This window comes from Mauremys reevesii, linkage group 9 (genome assembly GCF_016161935.1).
Source record: "Mauremys reevesii isolate NIE-2019 linkage group 9, ASM1616193v1, whole genome shotgun sequence".
Taxonomy (NCBI): domain Eukaryota; kingdom Metazoa; phylum Chordata; order Testudines; family Geoemydidae; genus Mauremys; species Mauremys reevesii.
The window spans coordinates 54,230,104-54,257,872 of record NC_052631.1 but is presented as its reverse complement, the minus strand read 5'-3'; the positions used below and the strand labels follow the sequence as shown (position 1 = coordinate 54,257,872).

At 44.5% G+C, this 27,769-nt stretch overlaps 2 protein-coding genes across 14 annotated transcripts in view; one reads left to right on the top strand and one right to left on the bottom strand.

The window, feature by feature from the left end:
- Positions 1-1,542: 1,542 nt before the first annotated feature.
- Positions 1,543-17,797, bottom strand: CEP19 (centrosomal protein 19). Of its 3 annotated transcripts, none has more exons than XM_039489565.1 (4): positions 17,719-17,797; positions 16,951-17,100; positions 2,512-2,712; positions 1,543-2,163 (listed from the first exon to the last, which is right to left on the bottom strand). In XM_039489565.1, the coding sequence occupies exons 3-4, from the start codon at positions 2,639-2,641 to the stop codon at positions 1,802-1,804; spliced, it is 492 nt and encodes a 163-aa protein (XP_039345499.1). In that variant the 5' UTR covers positions 2,642-2,712; positions 16,951-17,100; positions 17,719-17,797; the 3' UTR covers positions 1,543-1,801. The 3 variants fall into 3 exon arrangements, with proteins under 3 accessions (XP_039345499.1, XP_039345498.1, XP_039345497.1); XM_039489564.1 differs by having other exon boundaries at positions 17,713-17,795; XM_039489563.1 differs by lacking the exons at positions 16,951-17,100; positions 17,719-17,797 and adding an exon at positions 3,703-3,762.
- The window catches only part of PIGX (phosphatidylinositol glycan anchor biosynthesis class X), a 27,743-nt gene continuing 17,625 nt past the window's right edge, over positions 17,652-27,769 (top strand). For 3 of the 11 annotated variants that reach the window (XM_039489553.1, XM_039489555.1, XM_039489552.1), the window contains exons 1-7: positions 17,855-17,992; positions 19,388-19,490; positions 20,886-20,949; positions 21,493-21,634; positions 22,939-23,152; positions 23,443-23,544; positions 24,531-24,631. In XM_039489553.1, the coding sequence (XP_039345487.1) occupies positions 17,855-17,992; positions 19,388-19,490; positions 20,886-20,949; positions 21,493-21,634; positions 22,939-23,152; positions 23,443-23,544; positions 24,531-24,631 (864 nt within the window). The other 8 variants (XM_039489560.1, XM_039489559.1, XM_039489561.1 and 5 more) reach the window with 8 other exon arrangements.

The following is a 27,769-nucleotide window of genomic DNA, read 5'->3' as shown; positions in this document are numbered from 1 at the left end:
ACCTATCTCTCCCCGCACTGCAACGGTCAATGATATTTCCAAGGTTAATCTGTTTTCTAAATATTTTATTTCTTAAATACAAAAATGTACATTCATGGAACACAGATTGTGGATTTAAACACAACTCAAGAAATCTAAAGGTAAGATTTTCACTTCAATATTGATTTGTTTAGAGTATATATTAAGACAGTTAAAGCCTAACTAATAACAAAATACTACATTTGCGATAAGAATCTGAATGTTTCTTCTCCTGAGTTAGATGCAAAGATTTGCAACTTTAACACCGTATTTTAATGACGAAAGTAAAATTGAATAGAAACAAAAATAACCCATCTAGTTTCCTTGCCAAAGATGAATGAAGTGTAGACAAACAAATGCTTAAAGACAGATTTAAAATTATTTCAGTTACTTAAGAGCTACAAATCTAACCCTTTAAAAATAATTTAATATCCCCATGTCCCTTTTTATCAGGCTTCACGTAAGACTTAAATCGTTTGTCTATTCCAGGGCCGCCCAGAGAATTCCGGGGGCCCGGGGTCTTCGGCGGCGGGGGGCCCTTCCGTTCCGGGACCCGCCGCCAGTGCCCGAGACCGCGGCGGGAGCCCCCGCGCGGGTCTTCGAGCACTGGCGGTGGGTCCCGAACAGAAGGCCCCGCCGCCAGGCGACCGGCTGCGCTCGGCGACGGGTCCCGCTCGGCCCGGCCCCTCCCGGCCCGGCTTCTCTCGCCCGCCCGCCGCGCGGCCCGGCCCGGCCGCCCGCCCGGCCGCGCGGCCCGGCCCGGCCGCCGCGCGGCCCGGCCGCCCGCCCGCTTCTCGGCCTCGGCCCGGCTTCTCGCCCGCCCGTCCGGCGCGGCGGCCCGGCCCCGCTTCTCGCCCGCCCGTCCGGCCCGGCCCGGCCCGGCCGCCCGCCCGGCCCGCGCGGCCCGGCCCGGCCGCCGCCCGGCCCGCGCGGCCCGGCCCCGGCCGCCCGCCATGCCGCGCGGCCCGGCCCGGCCGCCCGCCCGGCCGCGCGGCCCGGCCCGGCCGCCCGCCCACCCGGCGCCGCCCGCCCGCTTCGCCCGCCAACCCGGCGCGCCCGCCGCCCGCCATGCCCGCCCGCCCGGCGCGGCCCGCTTCGGCTTCTCCGCCATGCCCGCCATGCCCGCCCGGCGCGGCCCGGCCGCCCGCCATGCCCGCCCGCCCGGCCGCGGCCCCGACTTCTCCCGCCATGCCCGCCCGGCGGCGCGGCAACGGCCCGGCCGCCCGCCCGCCCGCCCGCGGCCCGGCCTGCAGCGCGTCGCCCGCGGGGCCTGAGCTCCGTCCCGCTCAGAGCCGCGTGGTGAGGCGGGCGGCTGTGAACCCCACGCCGGCGGAGGCAGCTGCCCGCCCCTCCCACGCCGCTCTGAGCGGGGCGGGGCTCAGGCCCCGTTGGAGCTCCCAGCCCCGCCCCCTCACCACGCGGATCGGGGCGGGGCTCAGGGGCTCGGCCGGAGTCTCGGCGCTTGAGGCTCCAGGAGAGGGGCGGAGGCGGGAGCCTCCGCTCTTCTCTTGGGGGCCCCTGCGGAGCCCGGGGCCCGGGGCAAATTGCCTCCTTTGCCCCCCCCTCTGGGCGGCCCTGGTCTATTCCTCAAACTGCTAAAACACCATAGGCACTGATCTCTTATTTACCAATGTAAAATGCATCAGTTGTATGGCTTGTAAACAGTGTCAGTCAAGCTCGGTAGACTGATGCGATATCATGGACACAGTAACTGTGCTCTCTGTGTAATGAGAATATGGGTTCGTTCTCTCCATACTGATTATCTAGGAGGCCTTGTCCATTATCAGAACTCATTGTCCGACTCTGCATCCCAGCCACAGGATTCCAGCTGATCATCTTGTGGGAACTCAACCTCAACATTGTAGGTGAAATCTGGGTCATCCTTCTTCTTCCTGTTCTTTTCAAACAGCTCATCCATGATACTCTTCCTTTTTGCCAGCTCCTTGTCATCTAGTTTGTTCAGGTCCTCCTCTGGGTCAATGGTCTCTTCTTGCTGAATCTGCTCCAAGCTCTGGGCCAAACTCTTTCCCTGCAAGTGGCATCTTAGCAAACTGTATAATTTCTGCAGCTGCCGCAGTGAGACCCCTTGTAGGTAAGCCTTGTGCCGAGGGTTATTCTTCAGCTGTTCTGCAGCCCTGCTGCAATCTGGGGGGGGGGGGGGAACCCGCCCTCAAGAATTACTGCCTCAAGCACACAATTCTTAAATAAATGCTCTTTACCCAAAGATTCTCTGCTGCCCTAGGAGTGCCAGTACTAATTTTTAAAACTAGACAGCTCAGATTGGGAAGCTTCCTGGCTTGATCTCCAAGCCTAGAGGACACTGGGTATTTCACCGCCAGAGAGTAGTCCTACTACACAACCTCCCATGCAGAGCTGGTAAGAAGAAACCTACCAGTCCCTGAAGAGGTGCCCAGTTGCCATTTCTCCCCCTTCCTGCCCCTTTGCTGTTTTGCAGAAGGAGGTTGTGGGATGCCAAAATTAAACATACCGTACCTGAGAACTTGGAGAAGTTTCGGATAGGCATGATGCGCTGGCGTGCTCTATCCTTGTTTTTATCTTCATAGATCAGGATAACGGATGGAGGCTGAAAGCGAATGCCACACTTCTTTGCAACGCAAGTCATCCCAGCTCATGCTACTGGCTGAACAAAATGAAATCTTACAGAGTTCTACTAGGTGTGTGCTTCAATGTTGACTGCAAAAGAAAAAGGAAAAACATAAAATAAGAGCAGCACCAGTTTAATTCAAGGGTGCTTTCTGAGTCAGAACTGCTATAACCCTGATCAGAAAAGCACTTAACCCTCTGTATAAGTTTGAATGTGTGCTTAAATCCTTTGCTCAATCAGTGTCCGGGGGGGGTGGGGGGAAGCACAGTAATAACCAGCTGTTGATTTCCAGATTTGTTAACTCTGCATCTGAGTCTGGGTTGTTTTGATGTATACATGTCATAGTTTTTGTGCCCCGGGCTCGATGAGGGTACCACATAGCCAAATGGAGGCCCAAAGATTTCTTTTTATTAAAAAAATGGAAAATATACAACGCACCAGTGCATTAGAGACTTTTTCATTAACAATACTCCACTGCAAATTACAGCCTTTGATCTGGAAAAGCTCATAGTTATTTAACCATTTTAAAACCTTTTTTCCCACCAACTATTTTGATTTCACTGCTCTACAGCCAAAATGCTTCTGAAATAAATGTAGTCAAACTTTACTAATTCTGGGTCACTGAGCACGAAAATGATGCTTAAAATTGTTGATTGGCTCTAGTTTTCAAGTTATGCTATTGGGTCAGTATATACGACCCTTGACTTGGGAATAGCGGAGGATAAGTGAGTTATAAAGGGAAGGGATCTCAATTTAAACCAGAAATGACTAAAATACATCTTTGACTGGATCTATGAATAAATCTATGACTGGGTTTGGACAGTACTTGCTTTTTAGGCAAAACAATGAATGATGCAATCTGAAGCTGGTATTGTGTCATACATGATATGAATTGCATCATGTTATTCCTAGAAGTCATGGATGATGCAATCATAATGAAGCTTACATCACTCTGCTGAACAAATTGCCCTATATCAGCTCTAGAAATCATACAGTGTTGTGCTCTCTTATTTGTCAGTGTTTGATTTTGCAAAGGGGCACATTTCTGTTTAGCCAAAGTGAGCAGAGATGCCTCGTACTTGTGTGAACAGTGCAGATAACATCGATGGTGTGATGGCAGCCCTCAACATCGTTCACGATCCAGGTGAGTGGAGACTGTTCATTGATTCATCAAAGACGAGTCTTAAAGCTGTTTTACTGCATAATGGCAATGTTTTGCCATCAATTCCAGTTGGTCATGCAGTCCATATGAAGGAAACCTATGACAACATGAAACAACTTTTGAGGTGCATAAACTATGACCAACATCAGTGGCAGCTTTGTGGCGATTTGAAGGTTGTTGCTCTCTTGCTTAGGCTGCAGACTGGATACACAAAGTACTGCTGTTTTCTCTGCGAATGGGATAGTCGTGCAAGAGATTCCCACTACATCAAGAAAGATTGGCCACTCCGACAGTCATTCTAAGTCACATAACTTAGAAACAGTAGCCAATCAGTTGTTTTAATTGTCATATTTGAATTCAGCACATCAAAATACATAATAAATAGCACATTTTATCTCTGAAGCAGATGACTTCTCAAATTGTAGACCAGTGTTTTTTGTTATTTATGATGGGTTGGATTAAAACCAAGGCACAAGGTTTGAATTAAGGGGAGGAGACAACGTGTCTGTGTAAGCAGTCTGAATGAGCTCTCCCCTGCTATCTAGTGGTGAGCTGTGGAGAAAGACTTCAGATGCTGATCTCATTTGCATGAACACCCCCACTCCCCCCACCCCGCTTAGGTGCTCAGCATGATGGGATTGCTTGCCCAAAAGATCACTTGTGGCTGGTGTTGGATTCCCAGTCTCCTTGTTATTGGAGCAGGAGTAATATAGGGTTGTTTATCCTTGTTTTGTGAACCGAGGGCAGCAGAACTGTACGTGGCATACCCCAATGGAGGGACTCACCCTCACTTGAATGGCACTCACTAGGCAGGGGACACCATTTGACCCTGCCTCTTGTCATGGTATAATAAGAGTTAATTAAGAGTTTTATTGCACACTACAGAGCTGAAATCACAGATACCTAGGTCTAAGTATTAGTCCTACATTGGGACAATGTCTCTATTGCAAAAGACTGCCTAGCATGCAGCAGCAGTGAGGCTCCCTCACTAACAGCTGAAATCACTGAGAGCTGTGTTAAGTGTAGGAGGTCCCTGAAGATATCTTGGTGAGTGGCCAGTAGGGCAGCTGGTGGAGAGGCATGGCAAGCAGTCAGCAGAGAAGCTGGTGGAGAGGGCAGAGCCCTGCAGATGTGTGGCAATTGGCCACTGGGGTGACGAGCTGTGCAGCATGTAAGGTGCCTCCTTATCTCCCCTCCCTGCCCACCTTCCACACAGGATGAGAGGTGAACTCTGTGGATGAATCTCTGAACTCTGAGGCTGCACCCAGCAAGGACAGCAACTGTGAGTGGGGCACAGAGAAGGGATGGGCACGTTAAGGGGACTCTTGGGTTGCTGGACTTAAGACCCAAGAGGAAAAGGAAACTGCTCAACTTACTTGGGGGGGTGGGTCTTTTGCTCATGGGTTCATAAACACAAACCTAGTTGCAGTGTTTTCCCAAATTAATGCTGAGTTAATTCCCTCCTTTTATTAAAAGTTTTGCTACACTCAGACTCTGAGCTTGGATAGGGGAAACACTGCCTCTTAGAGGCACCCAGGGAGTGGTGTGTAATTATCACAGGGCACTGGGTGGGGACTCGAGCCAGTTTTGTGTTGTATTGTTGAAAAGGAACCCCTAGATACTGAACCCGGCCCTTGTTGCTGCTGGATCCACCTGGCAGAAGGGTTACATCTGCATAGGGACTAAATTATAATTTTTGCTCTAGGTTTATTTGTGCAGATTTGAAAATAAGTCTGTGGAAAATAAAATGTAGAACTAACATGAAGAAAACTGAAATTACAATGGAACAGTTCCTGCAACATTAAAGCAACATGAACATGTATTTGTAAAATCAACCAACCAAAGGAGGATTTTAAAAAGGTACCAGTATATATTTTGTTGTGGGAAAAAAAAATTAAAACTGATAAATATAGCTCTGATTACCCTAGTTGTTCAATCAATTCTTTGTCTTCCCCTCTGTCCCAAACTCAGACACCAGTGTTCTCTATTCCACCTATTTAGAGAGAATTTTGAACACAAAACTCCAACATGTATGAAATTAAGATCCCTGGGGTTTTTTGTTTTGTATTTCCAGTAGGGCTGTCAAGTGAATAAAAAAATAAATCATGATTAATCGCACAATTAAAAAAAATAATTTGTGCAATTAAACAATCAAATACTGCTTATTTAAATATTTTTGGATGTTTTCTACATTTTCAAATATTGATTTCAATTACAACACAAAATACTAAGTGTACAGTGCTCAGTTTATATTTTTACAAATATTTGCACTGTAAAAAAGAAATAGTATTGTTCAATTCACCCTAATACAAGTACTGTAGTGCAATCTCTATCGTGGAAGTTGAATTTACAAATGTAGAATTATGTAAAAAAAAAACTGCAAAGAGTCCTGTGGCACTTTATAGACTAACAGACGTATTGAAGCATGCGCTTTCGTGGGTGAAAAACTGCATTAAAAAATAAAACAATGTAAAACTTGAGACTCCAAGTCCACTCAGTCCTATTTCTTGTTCAGCCAATCCCCCAGACAAACACGTTTGTCTACATTACCGGAGATAATGCTGCCTGCTTCTTGTTTTTAATGTCACCTGAAAGCGAGAGCAGGCGTTTGCATGGCACTGTTGTAGCTGGCATCACAAGATATTTACGTGCCAAATGCCTAAAGATTCATATGTCCCTTCATGCTAAAACCACCATTCCAGAGGGCATCATAGAATCATAGGCTATTAGGGTTGGAAGAGACCTCAGAAGGTCATCTAGTCAAATCCCCTGCTCAAAGCAGGACCAACACCTGATGACAAATTCTGCTTGATAACAATCCAAAGCAGAGTGGACTGATGTATGTTCATTTTCATTATCTGAGTCAGATGCCACCAACAAAAGGTTGATTTTCCTTTTTTGGTGGTTCAAGTTCTGTAGTGTCCACATCGGAGTGTTGCTCTTTTAATACTTCTGAAAGCATGCGCCACATCTCGTCCCTCTAAGATTTTGGAAGGCACTTCAGATTCTTAAATCTTGGTTCGAGTGCCATAGCTATCTTTAGAAATCTCACACTGGTACCTTCTTTGCGTTTTGTGAAATCTACAGTGAAAGTGTTCTTAAAACAAACTACATGTGCTGGGTCATCGGAGACTGCTATAACATGAAATATATGGCAGCATGTGGGTAAAACAGAGCAGGAGACATACAATTTTCCCCAACGAGTTCAGTTACACATTTAATTAATGCATTATTCTTTCGCCCGGCTCCCCCGCCGCCCAGCCCCCCCCTGGAATGGTGGCCTCCCCCGGCGGGAATACGCAGCATATTTGACGCCCGAAATACCTGCAAATGCTGGCTGCTAAAGCGAGCTGCTCACTTTCAGGTCACTTTCAGGTGACACCCAGCGGGCAGCATGTCCCGGCCAGAAAATTTGTGCAATTAAACAATCAAATACTGCTTATTTAAATATTTTTGGATGTTTTCTACATTTTCAAATATTGATTTCAATTACAACACAAAATACTAAGTGTACAGTGCTCAGTTTATATTTTTACAAATATTTGCACTGTAAAAAAGAAATAGTATTGTTCAATTCACCCTAATACAAGTACTGTAGTGCAATCTCTATCGTGGAAGTTGAATTTACAAATGTAGAATTATGTAAAAAAAAAACTGCAAAGAGTCCTGTGGCACTTTATAGACTAACAGACGTATTGAAGCATGCGCTTTCGTGGGTGAAAAACTGCATTAAAAAATAAAACAATGTAAAACTTGAGACTCCAAGTCCACTCAGTCCTATTTCTTGTTCAGCCAATCCCCCAGACAAACACGTTTGTCTACATTACCGGAGATAATGCTGCCTGCTTCTTGTTTTTAATGTCACCTGAAAGCGAGAGCAGGCGTTTGCATGGCACTGTTGTAGCTGGCATCACAAGATATTTACGTGCCAAATGCCCTAAAGATTCATATGTCCCTTCATGCTAAAACCACCATTCCAGAGGGCATCATAGAATCATAGGCTATTAGGGTTGGAAGAGACCTCAGAAGGTCATCTAGTCAAATCCCCTGCTCAAAGCAGGACCAACACCTGATGACAAATTCTGCTTGATAACAATCCAAAGCAGAGTGGACTGATGTATGTTCATTTTCATTATCTGAGTCAGATGCCACCAACAAAAGGTTGATTTTCCTTTTTTGGTGGTTCAAGTTCTGTAGTGTCCACATCGGAGTGTTGCTCTTTTAATACTTCTGAAAGCATGCGCCACATCTCGTCCCTCTAAGATTTTGGAAGGCACTTCAGATTCTTAAATCTTGGTTCGAGTGCCATAGCTATCTTTAGAAATCTCACACTGGTACCTTCTTTGCGTTTTGTGAAATCTACAGTGAAAGTGTTCTTAAAACAAACTACATGTGCTGGGTCATCATCGGAGACTGCTATAACATGAAATATATGGCAGCATGTGGGTAAAACAGAGCAGGAGACATACAATTTTCCCCCAACGAGTTCAGTTACACATTTAATTAATGCATTATTCTTTTAAACGAGCGACAGCAGTATGGAAGCATGTCCCCTGGAATGGTGGCCGAAGCACGAAGGGGAATACGAATGTTTGGCATATTTGACGCAAATACCTTGCAATGCTGGCTACAAAAGTGCCATGTGAACACGTTCTCACTTTCAGGTGACACTGTAAATAAGAAGCGGGCAGCATTATGTCCCGTAAATTTAAACAAACTTGTTTATCTTCACAACTCGCTGAACAAGAAGTAGGACTGAGTGGATTTGAAGGTGCTAAAGTTTTACAGTTTTGTTTTTGAGTGCAGTTATATAACATTTACATTTGTAAGTTGCACTTTCACGATAGAGATTGCACTACAGTACTTGTATGAGGAACTGAAAAATACTATTTCTTTTGTTTACCATTTTTAGAGTGCAAATATTTGTAATAAATATAAAGTGAGCTCTGTACACTTTGTATTCTGTGGTGTAATTGAAATCAATTTATTTGAAGATGTAGAAAAACATCGAAAAATATTTAAGAAATTTCAATTGGTATTCTATTCCTTAACTGTACAATTAAAACTGAGATTAATCGCAGTTGACTCATGTGATTAACTCAAATTAATCTCGATTTAAAAATAATCGTGATTAAATCAACGGCCCTAATTTCCAGAATAGATTAGATCCTCCTCTTAAGAAACCTGCCAACATTTTGCAAATCATATCTATATAGCAGATTGTTAATAACTCATAGGGGAGAGGAAGAGTCAGATGGGGGACAAAAATTAAACAGAGGCACCAAAAGATTCCATATGAAAAGAGACTAAAAAGACTGGCATAGATGCCGACTCACCACCGGCAGCCAAGCTCTCCTCCCTTCAGCACTGCCTGCCCACCCGCCAGCGGCCCCGCTGATCATCTCCTCTCTCTCTCTCTCTCTCTCTCCCAGTGCCTCCTGCACACTGATTGAAGTATATAAATAATAGATAGTAGATAAAGAAAATAAATTGGGCCCACTTATTTTCCTTCTCTCATAATACAAGAACAATGATACTCTCAATTTAATTGAATAGTAGGAAATTTAAAAGTAGAAGATGGAAATGCTTCTTTGGAGTGTACTGCCACAAGATATTCACCAAGGCCAACATCTTAGTAGGACTTAAAAATTAGTAGACAAAACAAGAACATCCACATTTACATTGGATGGGATTTTCTTTTCAAGTCAGAAGGAATATAAACTCTCATGCTTCATGGCATAAAACAGTCACTAACTGAGTGAGGTTAGGAAGAAACATTTCTTTTTAAGTCACTTTGCCTCTCTGTTCCTCACTTTCCCCATCTGTAAAATGGGAATAATGAAACTGACCTTCTTTGTAGAGTGCACTGAAATACACAGCATTTCTTGTTTCTCCTCTGAAGCATTTGCTATTGGCTATTCTCAAAGGCAGACTACCAGACTAGATGGTTTGCCAGTCAGATATGGCAATTCCTCTGTCCCTAAACTAACTGCCTTATAGGCTGATGATACTCTTCCAAATGCTTTCCCATGCCTGGGTATCTAACTATGTTCACAATTCCCACTTCTATTGAGTAGACCAGAATACCAATGGAGACTCAAAGATCAAGAACACCTTTGCTGCAGATAATCACTCCCATCATAGAATACAACATAGTGGACACAGATCCTATTTCCCTTTGAGGGCTTGTCTACACTTACCAGTAGATCAGCACTGCTGCAATCAATGAAGCGAGTGTCAATTTAGCTGGTCTGGTGATGACATGCTAAATCAATGGGAGAGCACTTTCCCATTGATTTGTGTACTCCACTTCCCTGAGAAGTGTATGGAAGAGTGTCTCCCGTCAACTTCCCTTCGACATAGTGCAGTATAGCCACCAAGGTAAGTGGATCTAACTACATCATCTTCAATTACATTATTCACGTAACTGAAGTTGCGTAAGTTAGGTCAGTGGTTCTCAATTTTTTTTTTCCATGGACAACTTGAAAATTGCTGAGGGTCTTGGTAGACCACTTAAATGATCTTTCCAAATGTTGTTTGTACCGTTAGCTAACTAATGTAAAGCAGGTTTCAGAGTAGCAGCCGTGTTAGTCTGTATCCACAAAAAGAACAGGAGTACTTGTGGCACCTTAGAGACTAACAAATTTATTTCAGCATAAGCTTTGATTGGCTACAGCTCACTTCTTCAGATGCATAGAATGGAACACACAGACAGGAGATATTTATACATACAGAGAACATGAAAAGGTGGAAGTATGCATACCAACAGGAAGAGTCTAATCAATTGAGATGAGCTATCATCAGCAGGAGAAAAAAAACTTTTGAAGTGATAATTGAGATGACCCATAGAAGGTGTGAGGAGAACTTAAGAGGGAAATAGATTCAATTAGTGTAATGACCCAACCATTCCCAGTCTCTGTTTAAACCTAAGTTAAATGTATCTAATTTGCATATTAATTCGAGTTCAGCAGTCTCTCTTTGGAGTCTGTTTGTTTTTGAAGTTTTTTTGTTGCAAAATTGCCACCTTCAAGTCTGTCACTGAGTGGTTAGAGGGGTTGAAGTGTTCTCCCACTGGTTTTTGAATGTTATGATTCCTCAGGTCAGATTTGTGTCCATTTATTCTTTTGCGTAGAGACTGTCCGGTTTGGCCAATGTAAATGGCAGAGGGGCATTGCTGGCACCTGATGGCATATCACATTGGTAGATGTGCAGGTGAACGAGCCCCTGATGGCGTGGCTGATGTGATTAGGTCCTATGATGGTGTCACTTGAATAGATATGTGGACAGAGCTGGCATCGGGCTTTGTTGCAAGGATAGGTTCCTGGGTTAGCGTTTATGTTGTATGGTGTGCGGTTGCTGGTGAGTATTTGCTTCAGGTTGGGAGGCTGTCTGTAAGCAAGGACTGGCCTGTCTCCCAAGATCTGAGAGAGTGAGGGATCATCTTTAAGGATAGGTTGTAGATCCTTGATGATGCACTGGAGAGGTTTTAGTTGGGGGCTGTAGGTGATGGCTAGTGGTGTTCTGTTATCTTCTTTGTTGGGCCTGTCCTGTAGTAGGTGGCTTCTGGGTATTCTTCTGGCTCTGTCAATCTGTTTTTTCACTTCAGCAGGTGGGTATTATTTTAAGAATGCTTGATAGAGATCTTGTAGGTGTTTCTCTCTGTCCGAGGGATTGGAGCAAATATGGTTGTATCTTAGAGCTTGGCTGTAGACAATGGATCATGTGGTGTCCTGGATGGAAGCTGGAGGCATGTAGGTAAGTGTAGCGGTCAGTGGATTTCCGGTATAGGGAGGTGTTTATGTAACCATCGCTTATTAGCACAGTAGTGTCTAGGAAATGGACCACTTGTGTGGATTGGTCTAGGCTGAGGTTGATGGTGGGATGGAAATTGTTAAAATCACAGTGGAATTCCTCGAGGGCTTCTTTTCCATGGGTCCAGATGATGAAGATGTCATCAATGTAGCGCAAGTAGAGTAGGGGCGTTAGGGGAATCTATTTCCCTCTGTTAAGTTCTCCTCACACCTTCTATGGGTCATCTCAATTATCACTTCAAAAGTTTTTTTTCTCCTGCTCATGATAGCTCATCTCAATTGATTAGACTCTTCCTGTTGTTATGCATACTTCCACCTTTTCATGTTCTCTGTATGTATAAATATCTCCCATCTGTATGTTCCCTATTCTATGCATCCGAAGAAGTGAGCTGTAGCCCATGAAAGCTTATGCTGAAATAAATTTGTTAGTCTCTAAGGTGCCACAAGTACTCCTGTTCTTTTAATGTAAAGCACTTTGGATAAAAAAGCGCTATATTTAAAAAAAAAAAACCCAAATATACTCGTTCATTAGCCCATTTGTTTATAAGCCGACCCCACAAGATGGTCAGGTAAAAATAGAAAAAACTGTATGACCCTTTCATAAGACGACCCTATATTTCAGGGGCTGGAAAACTTTGGCTCCCGGCCCGCCAGGGTAAGCCGCTGGCAGGTCAGGATGTTTTGTTTACTTGGAGCGTCTGCAGGTACAGAGCCCCTCAGCTCCCAGTGTCTGTGGTTTGCTGTTCCCAACCAATGGGAGCTGCAGGAAGTGGCTCCACTTCCCACAGCTCCCATTGGCTGGGAACGGCGCACCGCGGCTACAGGGAGCTGAGGGGCTCCACGCCTGCAGATGCTCCAGGTAAACAAAACGACAATGTATTAGATATTCAATTCAATGATTCCATAGAGTTTAAAATCATCAAATTTTGGTGTAGACCAGTTTATAAGCCGACCCCCACTCTTTGATGCATCACTCTTTTACCCAAAATATTCAGCTTATGAAAGAGTATATACTGTAATAATAATTAAAACTTTTTGTTCTATAAATAAAAGCACACAACTCATATTTTAATATCACTAGTCTTGCCTTTCTAATGTGATGGATGTGCCCTCTCTCCCCTGCTGTTGCAACCGCTGATCTGGGGCTGGGAAAGGGGGCCATCTCTCCCTGGCAGCCGCAGCCACGGAGCTGGGGAAAGTCACGTCTTTCTCTGGCTGATACAACTCTGCATGTCCCAAATTCCCTCCATCCCTTCTTTTCACCCCACTGCCTCCTCACCCTTACCTCCAAGGCCACCACCTCACCTTACATGTGCATCTTCTCCAGGGTCCAGGCACCTAATTAGTGGAGCCACACCTATGCAGCTCCACTAATTAGATGGGTGGCCCTTCACTCTTTTTCGTGTGCGGCCGCCTAGGCACGCACCTTAGAGGGAACTATCCGTGGACCACCTGAATGGAGCTCGTGGACCACAGTTTGAGAACTACTGAATTAGATCAATTTACCGTGGTAGTGTAGACCAGCCCTTAGTTTTAAAATTGTGAAAAGATGCCAGTCCCCTAGCCTACCTCCTTCCCTAGCCATCTATATAGATTACAGAAAGTCAACATAAGAAATGTAATAAAATCAAGGTGGATTCAAAAATATTAATCGAGTATGATAGTCTAAGGCCTTGTTCTTAGGCTAAGGCCTTTCCCTAAACAGCAGTGACGGCCATAAACTGGGAAGCCTACGGTCACATCCTCACCAGTTACATTGAAATACGGCAATTTTGGGTTGTTAAAAAGGTGATCCAATCTATCACCTCCAGAGAAAGGGAAAAGCCTAGAAGATTTAAAGAAATCTTAGTTTGATAGCATCCTGTCTGGCAAGAACTCATTTATCAATAGCTGGGGTATGAAATCCTCATTTTTGTTCTATTACTGTAGTCCCCACTTTCCTATTGTTTATCTGTATGGTCTCTGGTTCTGTGGTTCTTTCTGTCTGCTGTATAATTAATTTTGTTGAGTGTAAACCAATTAAGGTGGTGGGCAGGGGCGGCTCTAGACATTTCGCCGCCCCAAGCAGGGCGGCATGCCGCTGGGGGCGCTCTGCCAGTCCCGGGGTCTGCTGGTCCCGCAGCTTTGGTGGACCACCGGAGCCACCTGACGCCCTCCCGGCGACCAGCAGAGCGCCCCCCCCCACCCGCGACATGCCGCCCCAAGCACGCGCTTGGCGTGCTGGGGCCTGGAGCCGCCCCTGGTGGTGGGATATAATTGGTTAGATAAACATGTTACAATAGGTTAGGATTGGTTAGTTAAAATTTCAGTAAAATGATTGGTTAAGATATAGCTAAGCACAACTCAAGTTTTACTATATAGTCTGCAGTCAATCAAGAAGTGGGGGGAAGGGAGAATTGGAATAGTTTTGCTGGGGGGGAGGGTAATGGGAACAGGGAATGGGCACAGGCAAGGTTCTGTGGTATCAGAGCTCGGAAGGGAAACACTGAGGAAGGAAATTGAAATCATTGCTTGCTGAAAGCATAGGCGCCAACTCCGTGGGTGCTCCGGGGCTGGGAAAAATTGGTGGGGGCAGCTCCCCGCCCCACCCCAGCTCACCTCCACCTCCTCCCCTGAGTGTGTCGCATACCCGCTCTTATCTCTAGCTCACAGCGCTTGTGGCACAAAACAGCAGGGCAGAGGCGGAGCGAGCACCCACCAGCACCGGGGAAAGTTGGCACCTATGGCTGAAAGTTCACCCCGATAAACATTTAATTGTTTGCACCTTCAGACTTCGGGTATTGCTGCTATCTGTTCATGCGAGAAGGACCAGGGAAGTGAGAGGTTGAAGGAATAAGCCATCTAACAAAAACACCACATGGGAAGATTTCCAATTTACTGCAATATTTTCAAAATTTGCCACAGGAATTACCTGCCATATTTTTAATAATTATTTTGTGCTGGACAGAAAAGTTAAAGTCAGCACATTTCTTTGGACAAACTTCTTTCATTATTTCACAGTCTGTTGCTTATAAGTGAACTGAAACGCTTTTTCAAAGTATAAATGACTATTACAAGCTTTTGGAGACCTGAAATCACCAACAGAACGCATGGCTGTCTTTAAGAGGGCAGAGAAATACATTTTAACAAATCCATGGCCATTCAGATCTTCAAGGCAAAAGCAGAGAAGACTCAGATCCTATCGTTTCAAAAACAGAGTCCTCTGCCACTGGAGCTAAAAGAGAAGCTCTGTCCATTCTTAAAAGGGGCATTGTACACCTGAAATCAAGTCTAATTACTCAGTCTCAGTTACTACTTGTCTCTAAGTCCTCCTGCCATTTTGTGGTTTTACAAACATTTTCCAATTTCATTTTTTTTCTAACTTGTTGCTTTATGAAAGACCTACAACAACAGCAGGGGACATTGACTAAGGATCTGATCCTGCAAACACTTAGGCATGTGCTTAATTTTAACCATTGAGTAGTTCCAACTGAATAAATAGGACTAATCACATGCTTACGGTTAAACACATATATAAGTGTTTGCAAGATTGTAGGATTAGGACTATAATTAGGGAGCAATCAGATATGCCCATGAACATCCTTCTGCAGAATCAGGGCCTAAATAGAAAAAACAATGAAACTGATCACTCAACTGGATTCTAAAAAAGAAACAAGCTGAAAAATAGACAAATCTTTTTTCTCTATTTTCTTTCAATTATAATCATTTTAGGTTTACTTGTAATTGTAACTATAAAATAGGTAAAAAGATTTCAAGATGTAAATATTTTTAAGTTGATGGCATCAATATAAAACTATAGCTAAACCTGCATTATTTTCATAGTTATTACATGAAATGTGAAGTTAGCTGAACAACACAGAATTTAAATAAAAAAATGTGAAATTCTACCTTTTAACCAGTTTTTCATAAGCAAATAAAAAGCCTGAGAGATGTGAATAGGCAATCAAGTGCTCTTGTAATGGACTATGCCTTTAAGAGCACCATAGTGGTATACACCAAGTGTAAGTGGCCAGATAAGAGGGTGGTGGTGCAGGTATACAGAGTGATTTCCCCACCCCCTATATCCACACCCCCACCCCCTGACCAAACTCCCCTGCCCTCTATCTACCCCCCAGCTCCCTGGAGCAACGGTGGCTGGTAGCGCTACAGCCGCACTGCCCAGAGCAGCAGGACAGGCAGCCACATCACCCAGCAGGAGCTAGCCACGCCACCGCACAGCACAGAGCACTGGGTCAGGCTGGGCTCTGCAGCTGCGCTGCCCCAGGAGCTTGCAGCCACACAGCCCAGAGCATTGCGCAGTGAGCTGAGGTTGCAGGGGAGAGGCTGGGGGCTAGCTTCCCAGGCCAGGAGCTTGGGGCCAGGCCGGCCCGTGGGCCATAGTTTGCTCATGTCTGCTCTAGAGCAGTAGCCAAGTGTGGGAAGCAGCATCAGTACCCCATTGCCAGCTCCTGGTTTGGCAGTTAAAGTAACCTGAAATAGGAGAGGAACTCTCTGCAAAAGCAGAGGAGGAGGAGGAGCAGCTGTATGGAAGCTAGGAACAGGAGAGGGGTCTGCTTCCTCAGCCCCTCTTACTTTAATCTCTGAATAAGAGCTGCAGGGCATTGCCCAGCTTGGAGTGTCCCTGTGAAGTTGGACAGCACCGCCCACCCAGTGGATGGGAGTCGCTGTCCTCAGGGTCATTGTTAAAAATTCGAGATCTTTAATTGTTTTCAGGACTGGATCCTCCTGAGGGGAGCCTGTATGCAGCAAGTGCTTGTGTGAGGGTGCAGTAGGCATGCTAACCCTAGTCTCCCAGAATTGGCACTGAACTCCTGGTGACTACTTGAAAGCAATCTGAGAGATTTTAATAGGATATTTTAGGAAATTGACATTATGTCATGGGGGGGGGGGGAAGGAGGAGAATCTCTTGGAATAGCTTCAGTCAGAGTTGACAACCCTAGGGTGCAGCCAGTGTGTGTGGGGGTAACAATGGACCCCAGTGAGATGGGGGCACGCCGGGGCAGATAGAGTTGCAGGGGGAAAGCAGGGAGTGGGGGTAACTATAACCCCAGTGAGGTGGAGGGCAGGCCATAGGTGCTGGAACAATTTTTTATAGTGAGAGCGCTGAAAGCCATTAAGCAAAACTGTAATCCCTATAAATCAGTGGTTCTCAAAGTTTTTTTTTCAGACCACTTGAAAATTGCTGAGGGTCTCAGTGGACCACTTAATGATATTTCCAAATTTTTTTGTACTATTAGCTAACTATTGTAAAACACTTTGGATAAAAGTGCTATATTAAGAAAAAACCTTAATAATTAACTTTTTTTGTTCTACAAATAAAAGCACACAACTCATTTTAATATCAGTAGTCTTACCTTTCTAGTGAGATGGATGGGCTCTCTCTCTTCTCTCCCCCCCCCCCCCGTAGCCCCCGAGTTGGGGCTGGGAAGGAGAGGTCTCTCCCTCACAACAGAGCTGAGACTGGAAAGGAGGGCTCTCTCTCCCAGGCAGCTGCAGCCCTGGAGCTGGGAAAAATCGCCTCTTTCTTTGGCCAACACAGCCCTGCACATCCCAAATCCCACCCTCCTTTTTCACCCCACTGCCTCCTCCCACCTACACCCTATTCCCCCCCCCCCCGCCACCGCCTCACTTTACATGTGTCTTCTCCAGGGTGGGTCCAGGCACCTATTTAGTGTAATCATACTTGCGGGGCTCCACTAATTAGGTGTGTGGCCACCCAGGCACGCCCCTTAGAGGGAACTATCCACAGACCACTCTTGAGAACCACTGTTGTAAACGATGGAAACCACTTAAAACCAGGTGGTGCTGCCGTACCCCTCCCCAGAACCCTTAGTCCCAACACCTATGAGGTGGGTGGGGGTAGCTATAGCCCCAGAGGAACCGGGGGGCCGGCAAGCAGGCGGAGGAGAGGTCGCTAGAGCCCCAGGGCGGGCGGGGGCGGAGGAGGGGAGGTAGCTAGAGCCCCGGGACAGGGGGGGGGAGCCAGGGGGGAGGGGAGGTAGTTATAGCCCCAGGGCGGGGAGTAGCCAGCGCCTGGGCAGTCCCCGGCACTGCCGCCGCCGCTGCCTCCAGACAGACAGCGGCCTGGCTACAGGCGGGCCTGGGGATCCACATACCCTAACCTCAGCGTAGACGTCGGCGGCCAATAAGCATCCCGGGCCTCTCGGGTACCATGACAACTACCCCGCGCCCCTCCCGCAACAGGACCGGCTGTAGGGCCCTAGCGGGGCTGCCCACACGTTGCCTGAACCATAGAAAATGAAACCGCGGCTCGCGCTCGGCTGTCGGCGGTGGGGCTCAGAGCCTGTTCCTTCGAAATCAGGCAGGCGCGGCGGTCGCTTCAGCGGGGGCCTGGCGCTGTGCGGGGGACAGTGCGAGGCGGAGGCGGGCGCGGCGGTGAGCGAGGTGTGGGAACTGCCGCCCCCCCCCCCCGAGCCCCGCGCTATGTCCCGCCCGCCCGCCCCGGCGGGGACCAGGACCCAGCGCCTGCAGTCGTGTGGCGGTCCGGCTGCGTGCGGGACCGGAGCGCAGACTCGTGCGGAGGGTGGCGGCGCCTTGCCCGTGTGTCTGCGGGCCCTGTTCCCCCGTCACTTCTCAGAGCCTGAGCTCGGTGCGGGGCCCAGTCCCCTGCCCCTGGCCTGGGTTGGCATGGCGGCGGGGCGGCCGCAGCGCTGACGGGGGCGGAGGGACAAACTCAGAAGCCCCCCAAGGTGTCTGTGTACATAAAGTGAGTTGGGAGGGAATGGGGCCTCAGCCAACATGAGGTACCAGGTCCCCAAACTTATCTCCACAGACCTGGTGGCTGGGCCAAATCGGGTGTTCTTGGACCCTTTAAGCTTACTTGGTCCCCACACGTGGGCAGGCCTTCTGGCACCCATGCCTGGGAAAGATGGGGACCCCGAGACACATACGGGGGCCCTACCAGTACTCATGTGTCTGTGATCCCGACAGTGACCCTGAGGCATGCGTGCACCCCCCCACCACACACACACACGAGTATGAGGGTATGTGTACACTGCAAAAACAAGGTAGGTTCTACGCTAGCTCTGGTGAACGTACCACTGAAGCCACTGGGCCTTGGGTTAGCAGCTCAAATCAAAGCCTGTAGCAGAGCTCAGGGTTGGACTCAAGCTATTAACCCATGTTAAAAGCTGAGTTGACATGTCTTTGCTGCAATTTTAATCTAATCAACTAATCCAGGTTAGCTAACCGTGTTAAGAGCACACCATTTTTTGTGTATGTGGTGTACACATGTTTTCTGTCTTTACTGTTATCCCTGTATCATTGCCTGTGTATCAGTGAACTTGACAGAGACACATCTACACTGCAGCTGGAAGGGGTGTGCTAGTTCTGATTGAGCTAGTACACTAGAAATACTAGTGTGCATGGTGTAATGGGCGATGGCTTTGGCTAGCCACGCAAGTACAGTCCGAAATACTAAATTCATACTTAGATGGGTAGCCCGAGCCACCACCATGACCACATTGCTATTTTCAGAGTAGCAGTCAGAGCTAGCATGCGTACATCTACCTGAGCCCCAAATGCCTCCCAGCTGCAGTGTAGATGTGCCCACACACAGGTCTTGATGCTAACACAGATACCAACACAGACATTGATTCCAGCCCACATGGACAGATAAAGACAAGGACACTGACAGGCTTTGTGACATGGGAAGTGTCACATATGGTGTGCATAATTATTATGATACAGACACAGGGTTTTTGAAGACCTGATTTGAATTGAAAATCTGTTGATGAAATATCCCGTGTTCATAGCTGTGATATTTTGCAGTTGGATTTGGAAATGCAGTGGCAGTGGATGGAGAGAGTGTTTCTTTGGAGAAGTATTCTCATCTTTAGAGTATCCTTGCTTGTTTGCACAGCAGGAAATTTGTGTAAGTTAAACAAATTAAAATATTTAAGCTTTCACTTAGCAAGCTGCCAAATAAACTTTCTAAGCAACTGATAATTGAAACTGCTAAGAGATAATGTGTGAGTTCCTTGCATACTATGAAATGAGAAGGGATGTGAAATAAGTGTGGGAGAGGTTATTAAACTTTTCATTGTAGAATATCCATAAATTGCTGAGATTAGTTTCTAGCACAGTATTACTTATCAAACATTTTATTTCAGTGACGAACACACGTGGGACCAAAATAATTGTTGGTGTAAACAGGTGCAACTTCATTACAGTTGTTGGAGTTACTCCTGCTTGTATTAGCAGTGAATTTGATCTATAGGTTGATAAACAATGTGGAAATACATAGATGCCTGTGGTTTTACTACCTAATCATAGAATGCTGTTTATGTATTGTGCAGTATTGAAAGAAAAGATAAAATTTCTAAGATTATAAATTTTGAAGGTATCACAAAACAAACCCACTGTGTATTTGCAGTTTTTTAATTTTACATTGGAATAAAGCCTCCAAAATGCTAAATCATCTGAAAACGAAGCAATACTTTTCTGTTTGTAAATATTCATTTTTTTCTGGTGTTCTGAACATTTCCCACCCTTCTCACTGAAAAGTTTTGTGGGTTTTATGAAACAACATCAGTCATAATACATTTTTGTTAGGAATGTTTGAAATGTTAGTATAACCAAAAGCAATGTGTCATATATGCATGGTTCCTTGAATCTTTTTCTGTGCTCACTTCTGCAAGTGATTACAGAAATCAAGACAAGATTAAATCAATTTAACTTTTCTGGACCTCAGAAAAGTTCTATTATCTTGTGCCATGAGCAAATGTATTTTGCTCAGTTAAAAACTGACTCAGTGTGGGACCAGGTATCAAATGTCATTAGATGATTAGAATTAACTAGATTTATGTACACAGAAATATTGTAATTAGTCAAGTGCTTTTATATTTTTTGATTGCTTACAGTGTATTCAGCTGTCCTTGCCACAACTGCTTAGTCTAGGCTGGAAACATCTGGAAGCCCTCGGTGGTGACATTAAGTAACAAAATCTGTGTTTAGTTAGGACCCAGTCCTGCAAACACTTACACACAAGCACATATTTGTTTGTAGGTCTGGGTTTTAAGTCTGAGAGCAGGAGAGCCAAAGAAAATGACAGGGTTCTGGCTGTGGCTGGTGACTTAAAATCCCCTTTATACTGACCACAACTGAGGCCTGTCCCTTCTTTGCCATCACTGATTCTACAATCGCTTCTTCCAGCTGGGTAGTAAATTCAGAATTTGCTGTAGCTTGTTAAAGTAGCTCATCATTGTTAGTCCTAACAATGTAGGCAATGCTATAAACACTGTAAAAGTTTATTTTGTGGTGTTTTCAGTTGCACAGGCCACTTGTCCTGATATCACTGTGACTCAACAGCTTCTGAAAGAGGGATTTCACAGGTGAGTTGATGACAGCCATGTACTCGAGCAATGCATCAGTTACTAGTGTGCCACTCAGGGCCTCAGTTCTGCAAACATGCATGTACTTAACTGTATGCACGTGAGTAGCTCCTTTGAACTCATGCATAATTGAACAAATGCACTGCACTGTATTCAGTGGGATTACTCATGAGTAAAGGTAAGCATATATGTTGGTGTTGGCAGGATGAGTGCTTAAATATTTAGTGGCCACCAATCAGTTATATCACGGCAAGAACATGAAGCCAACACGAAAATGTATTTCTGAGTACTTTCAGTAATACTGGTTCATAAGTGGGGAATTAACAAAAAAAAGACATGTTGGTTATCATGGATATGGAAATACAATAAAATATTGTGTTTCCTAAAAGGAAAAGGTCAGATTCTAGATAGATAAATGTTGTTGTCTATATTCTCAGAACATACTACAAATATTAAAGAGCCACATCTAATATTTGAGATGAACTGTTTAAATTTTTGTGCAGTTATTTGAAATTTGTGCGAACATTTTCTTTTATTTTTAAGAGACTTGCTAACAAAGGTAGAACTTGGTGCAGGGGATGAAGCCATAGGAAGCTGTACTGTGGCAATTAAAGAACACCTACCAACAGGACTATATGTGGATCCCTATGAGTTGGCATCATTGCAACAGCACAACCTAACTGAGGTACGATGTTCAAGTGGTCATGTTGATTTGTTTGGAAGTGGTTCAAACAAGAAAAAACATATAATGATTTGAATATTTGTGAGTAAATATCCAGTGTCTATAATTTGAAACATTAGCGTGAAGATGAACTTTCACCTGCCATTCTGATGTGACCCTTCCCTCTCATGACAAAGCTTTCTACTATGTAGGGGCACAGTCGTGGATGGTTAACTAGAATGAAGGGAAAACAACTTGCATTAGATTGAAGTAACTGTCCAGGAGTTGTTAGGGAAGATGATCCTGAGGCTCTGAGGAACTCCCCCAGAAGATGTGGTTATAGTACAGTTGGAAGACATGTAGGGTACTTCTATAGGATTCTCTTACTAGTTATACAGGTAGTGTGTTTTTCAGAATATTGGGTATGAATATATTGGCTCTCATGAGCAATATAGACTTGTCCAGAGTGCAGGGGAGGATGGTGGTATTTTGGTTTATGCTGACACCAGTGACCTGGGGAACTGTAGAAAAGAGGCCTGGAAGCTAAATTTATCCATTTAGTTTAGAAAAAGTTGATGGGGCTCTACTAAAGCACTTCTTCAAAATGCTCCAGGTTCTTCATGCAAGACCTGCTGGGAAACAAGAAATTTCAGCAAATGCATGAGAAGTAGTTGTTAGAGCACTTTGGGATCCTTGGGAATGAAAGTCATTTTGTGAGGAAGGATGGTGTTGTGTTTAAGGTGCTATACTGAGACTTGTTTCAGGTTCCTGACTCTGCCACAAACAATCTGTGTGACCTCAGACAAGTCCCTTAATCTATATGCCTCAGTTCTTCCTCTGTAAAGTGGAGATGATAATCTCTTTATCCCATCCTTTGTCTATCTTGTCTATTTAGGTTGTAAGACCTGTCTCTTACTATGTGTAGATATGGTGCTGAACACAATGGGACTCCAAACTCTGTTGAAGCCTTTAGGCAGTACTGTAATACAAATTTAAAATATTGGCCCAAATGTAGTCCTCATGTAACTACCGTAACACCATTGAAGTCAGTAGCATAACAGCGATGGGCACTATATGATTAGAACAGACACAGAATGAACATGGCTTATTTATTTTAATCATCCTGAGGAAAAAGATCTCTAGTCTGGGAATTAAACTGTTGTCTCCTTCATGACATTGTAGTAGGTTACCTTAACAGGTTGACTATTTTAGTCATTTTAATCCTGTATTCCCTGTATAACAATATCAGTGTGCTTTTCATGACATTTATCAGTGTGCTTTTCCTGATATTCAGTCATCTGTATTCACTGTGTCTTTGTTTTCCACAGGCTCTGATGATTCCAGATATTGTTGATGTGGAATCTCCTGAATACTTAGCCACAGACCTTGCCATTGTTGTTTACATGAAACCTGACCCTCAGTGTGCTAGCTGTTTTAAAGCCATGTTGCCTGTGCACTGCCGGTATCACCGGCCAACAGAGGATGACGGGGAAGCACTTACTCTTCTGAAGAGTCCAGAAATATTGATTCATTGCCATAAAAGTAAGAAATACGCATAACTCCTACTTTGTTTTATGAAAGAGGGAGGGATTAGAGAAATAACTATTACCATACAGAGTGTGAAATCCAGACTTTGGGGAAAATCATTGGTGGAGAGAGGTATGTGGATAGTCATTTAAAAATGGGGAAAATAGTGACTGCAAAAGAAGGGCAAATAATTCTTTTTTTACATCTATTTGGATCAATGCTACTTTATCCTGACAAAGGGCTAATTTAGGTTTAATTGTTATAAACTTCTTGGAAATCCCAGTTATACCCATTTTATCCTCTAGGTAACCCCCACCCCAGGGAAGGGGAATTGTATCCCCTAATATGGATCTTTAAGATGGGAGTGTTGACAGTTGGCCTGCTCCTTAGAATCTGGACTGATAAAGGTTTGCATGGCCCACTTGTTTCCACAGCATTCTAACTTGCAATTGATGCAGTTCGTGGCTTAGTCTATACAAAGGAAAGCTGAACTGTATCAATCAAAACTATTCTGGTGCTTTCCAGCCCTCACAACGTTTAAGTAGGAAAATCTTTGTAGGGACTCTTGACTTTCTAAGGGACGGAATGGTAGGAGCTTGAGACTCTTTATTAAAAAAAAAATCCAATATTTCTAATAATGAATAATTTAAAATCTTATAAACAATCAAGTCCCCACTCCTACTACAAATGTGTTTCTTTTCAAGAGACAGACTCCCTAGCTCACCGCCAAACCAGATATGTGAATACATTTCTCACCTTTATGTCTTTTTACTCAGGCATTATTTGATGGATTCTTTTCACTCTTACATCTTTGGGACTATAGGGAGGTTCTATATACTTTGATAATGGGATTTTTGCCTTCCCTTGTCTCCCTGCCACCTATAGTAAACTTTTTAATGGTAGGGATCCACATTTCTTAGTAATAGACTAAATTTAAAAAATAGCATTGCAGAGATACAACAGGAGTCCATAAGGAGAAATGTTAAAATAGTTTATTATGGGGTATGGTGGAGGCAGGAGCCATAGCAGCAAGGCTGGAAATTGGAGACAGCCCAAAGATCAATGGTGAAATCCTGGTGCCATTTGAATTGTATTTCACCCCCATTTGCTATTCAGTGTGACTAGGATTTCACCATTGGTGTAGACTTTCTTATATATCCAAAAATTTGTTGAGTTTAAGGATTTATGAAAGGGACTGGTGGCACTAGTTTGAATGTGCAAGTTTCCCAGCAAAGTTCTTCCAGTGTTGATGTTATTTCACCCCTTAGCTTTTAGTGAGTAGAGACTGCTAAGCTGCATGATAGACAGATATCCCCTTTGAAAGGATTTTGAATTCCATATATTGCCTCATCCTGGTCTGATTCTTGATGTAACATATTTCTGCTTTTCCTAGGTTTCCCATCAGTTGAATGTTGGAAGTATTCTGAAGTGGAAGCTCCATGTTCAGTGAGAAACAGGCATACCTGTCATTGGAACATTGTGAAGTACAAACATGTAAGTTCCTATTTCAGACTGAAAGGGGCCTCCTCGATCATTTAATCTAGTCCCTTGCTATCGCAGACAGCCCTGTCATATAATCCCATTCACAAACTTGTAAGAACGTAAGAACAGCCATACTGGGTTAGACCAAAGGTCCAACTAGCCCAATATCCTGTCTTCCAACAGTGGCCAATGCCAGGTGCCCCAGAGGGAATGAACAGAACAGGTAATCATAGAGTGATCCATCCCCTGTTGCCCATGCCCAGCTTCTGGCAAACAGAGGCTAGAGACACCACCCCTGTCCATCCTGGCAAATAGCTATTGATGGACCTATTCTCCATGAATGTATCTAGTTCTTTTTTGAATCCTGTTATGGTCTTGGCCTTCACAACATCCTCTGGCAAGGATTTCCACAGGTTGACTGCGTTGTGTGAAGAAATACTTCTTTTTCTTTGTTTTAAACCTGTTGCCTATTAATTTCATTGGGTGAATCCTAGTTCATGTATTATGAGGAGTAAAAAACACTTCCTTATTCACTTGCTCCACACCAGTTATGATTTTATAGACCTCTATCATATCCCTCCTTAGTCATCTCTTTTCCAAGCTGAAAAGTCCCAGTCTTATTAATCTCTTCTCATATGGAAGCTGTTCCATTCCCTTAATCATATTTGTTGCCCTTTTCTGAACCTTTTCCAATATATCGTTTTTGAGATGGGGCGACCACATCTGCACGCAGTATTCAAGATGTGGGCATACCATGGATCTATATAGAGGCAATATGACACTTTCCGTCCTACTGTCTATCCCCCTCCCAATGATTCCCAACATTCTGCTAGTTTCCTTGACTGCCCTTGCATATTGAGTGGATGTTTTCAGAGAACTATCCACAAGGACTCCAAGATCTCTTTCTTGAGTGTTAACAGCTAATTTAGACCCCATCATTTTATATGTATAGTTTGGATCATGCTTTCCAATGTGTATTACTCTGCATTTATCAACATTGAATTTCATCTTCCACCTTGCTGCCCAGTCACCCAGTTCCATGAGATCCCTCTGCAGCTCATCACAGTCCACCCTGGATCCAACTATCTTGAGTAGTTTTGCATCATCTGCAAATTTTGCCACTGCACTTTTTACCCCTTTTTCGAGATCATTTATGAAAATGTTGAATAGGACTGGTCCCAGTACAGACCCCTGGGGGACACCACTGTTTACCTCCCTCCATTCTGAAAACTATTATTCCTACCCTTTGTTTCTGATCTTTTAACCAGTTACCAATCCATGAGAGGACCTTCCCTTCCATCCCATGACAGCCCACTTTGCCCAAGAGCCATTGATGAGGGATCTTGCTTTCTGAAAATCTAAATACACTGGTTCCCCCTTGTCCACATGCTTGCCAACCCTCTCAAAGAATTCTAGTAGATTGGTGAGTCATGATTTCCCTTTACAAAAACCATGTTGACTCTTCGCCAACAAATTATAGATTTTCATAGATTCATAGACTCTAGGACTGGAAGGGACCTTGAGAGGTCATCGAGTCCAGTCCCCTGCCCTCATGGCAGGACCAAATACTGTCTAGACCATCCCTGATAGACATTTATCTAACCTACTCATAAATATCTCCAGAGATAGAGATTCCACAGCCTCCCTAGGCAATTTATTCCGGTGTTTAACCACCCTGACAGGAACATTTTCCTAATGTCCAACCTAAATCTCCCTTGCTGCAGTTTAAGCCCATTGCTTCTTGTTCTATCCTTAGAGGCTAAGGTGAACAAGTTTTCTCCCTCCTCCTGATGACACCCTTTTAGATATCTGAAAACTGCTATCATGTCCCCTCTCAGTCTTCTCTTTTCCAAACTAAATAAACCCAATTCTTTCAGCCTTCCTTCATAGGTCATGTTCTCAAGACCTTTAATCATTCTTGTTGCTCTTCTCTGGACCCTCTCCAATTTCTCCACATCTTTCTTGAAATGAAGTGCCCAGAACTGGACACAATACTCCAGTTGAGGCCTAACCAGCGCAGATTAGAGCAGAAGAATGACTTCTCGTGTCTTGCTCACAACACACCTGTTAATGCATCCCAGAATCACATTTGCTTTTTTTGCAACAGCATCACACTGTTGACTCATATTTAGCTTGTGGTCCACTATAACTCCTAGATCCCTTTCTGCCGTACTCCTTCTTAGACAGTCTCTTCCCATTCTGTATGTGTGAAACTGATTGTTCCTTCCTAAGTGGAGCACTTTGCATTTGTCTTTATTAAACTTCATCCGGTTTACCTCAGACCATTTCTCCAATTTGTCCAGATCATTTTGAATTATGATCCTGCCCTCCAAAGCAGTTGCAATCCCTCCCAGTTTGGTGTCATCTGCAAACTTAATAAGGGTACTTTCTATGCTAACATATAAGTCGTTGATTATGTTCATCTATGTGTCTGACAGTTATGTTCTTTACTATAGTTTCAGCCAGTTTGCCCAATATTGAAGTCAGGCTTACTGGTCTGTAATTGCCGGGATCACCTCTGGAGCCTTTTTTAAAAGTTGGCGTCACATTAGTAATCCTCCAGTCATTTGGTACAGAAGCTGATTTAAATGATAGGTTACAAATGATAGGTTAAATGATTTAAATGATAGGTTACAAACCACTGTTTGCATCCTTCGTCATGCATCCGACAAAGTGGGTATTCACCCACAAAAGCTCATGCTGTAATGCGTCTGTTAGTCTATAAGGTGCCACAGGCCTCTTTGCTCTTTTTACAGATCCAGACTAACACGGCTACCCCTCTGATACTTGAAACCACAGTTAATAGTTCTGCAATTTCACATTTGAGTTCCTTCAGAACTCTTGGGTGAATATCATCTGGTCCTGAGGACTTATTACTGTTTAATTTATCAGTTTGTTCCAAAACCTCCTTTAATGTCACCTCAATCTGGGTCAGTTCCTCAAATTTGTCACCTAAAAAGAATGGCTCAGGTTTGGGAATCTCCCTCACTTCTTCAGCCGTGAAGACCAATGCAAATAATTCATTTAGTTTCTCCACAACAGCCTTATCGTCCTTGAGTGCTCCTTTAGCATCTTGATCGTCCATTAGCCCCACTGGTTACTTAGCAGGCTTCATGCTTCTGATGTACTTTTTGGCAAATTTTTTTTGCT

Coding starts and splice junctions, on each gene's coding strand:
- CEP19 (XM_039489565.1), bottom strand. CDS start 2,641: ATGACTTGCGTTGCAAAGAAGTGTGGCATTCGCTTTCAGCCTCCATCC. Junction 2,164..2,511: donor AAACTTCTCCAAGTTCTCAG/GTACGGTATGTT, acceptor CCCCCCCCCCAG/ATTGCAGCAGGGCTGCAGAA.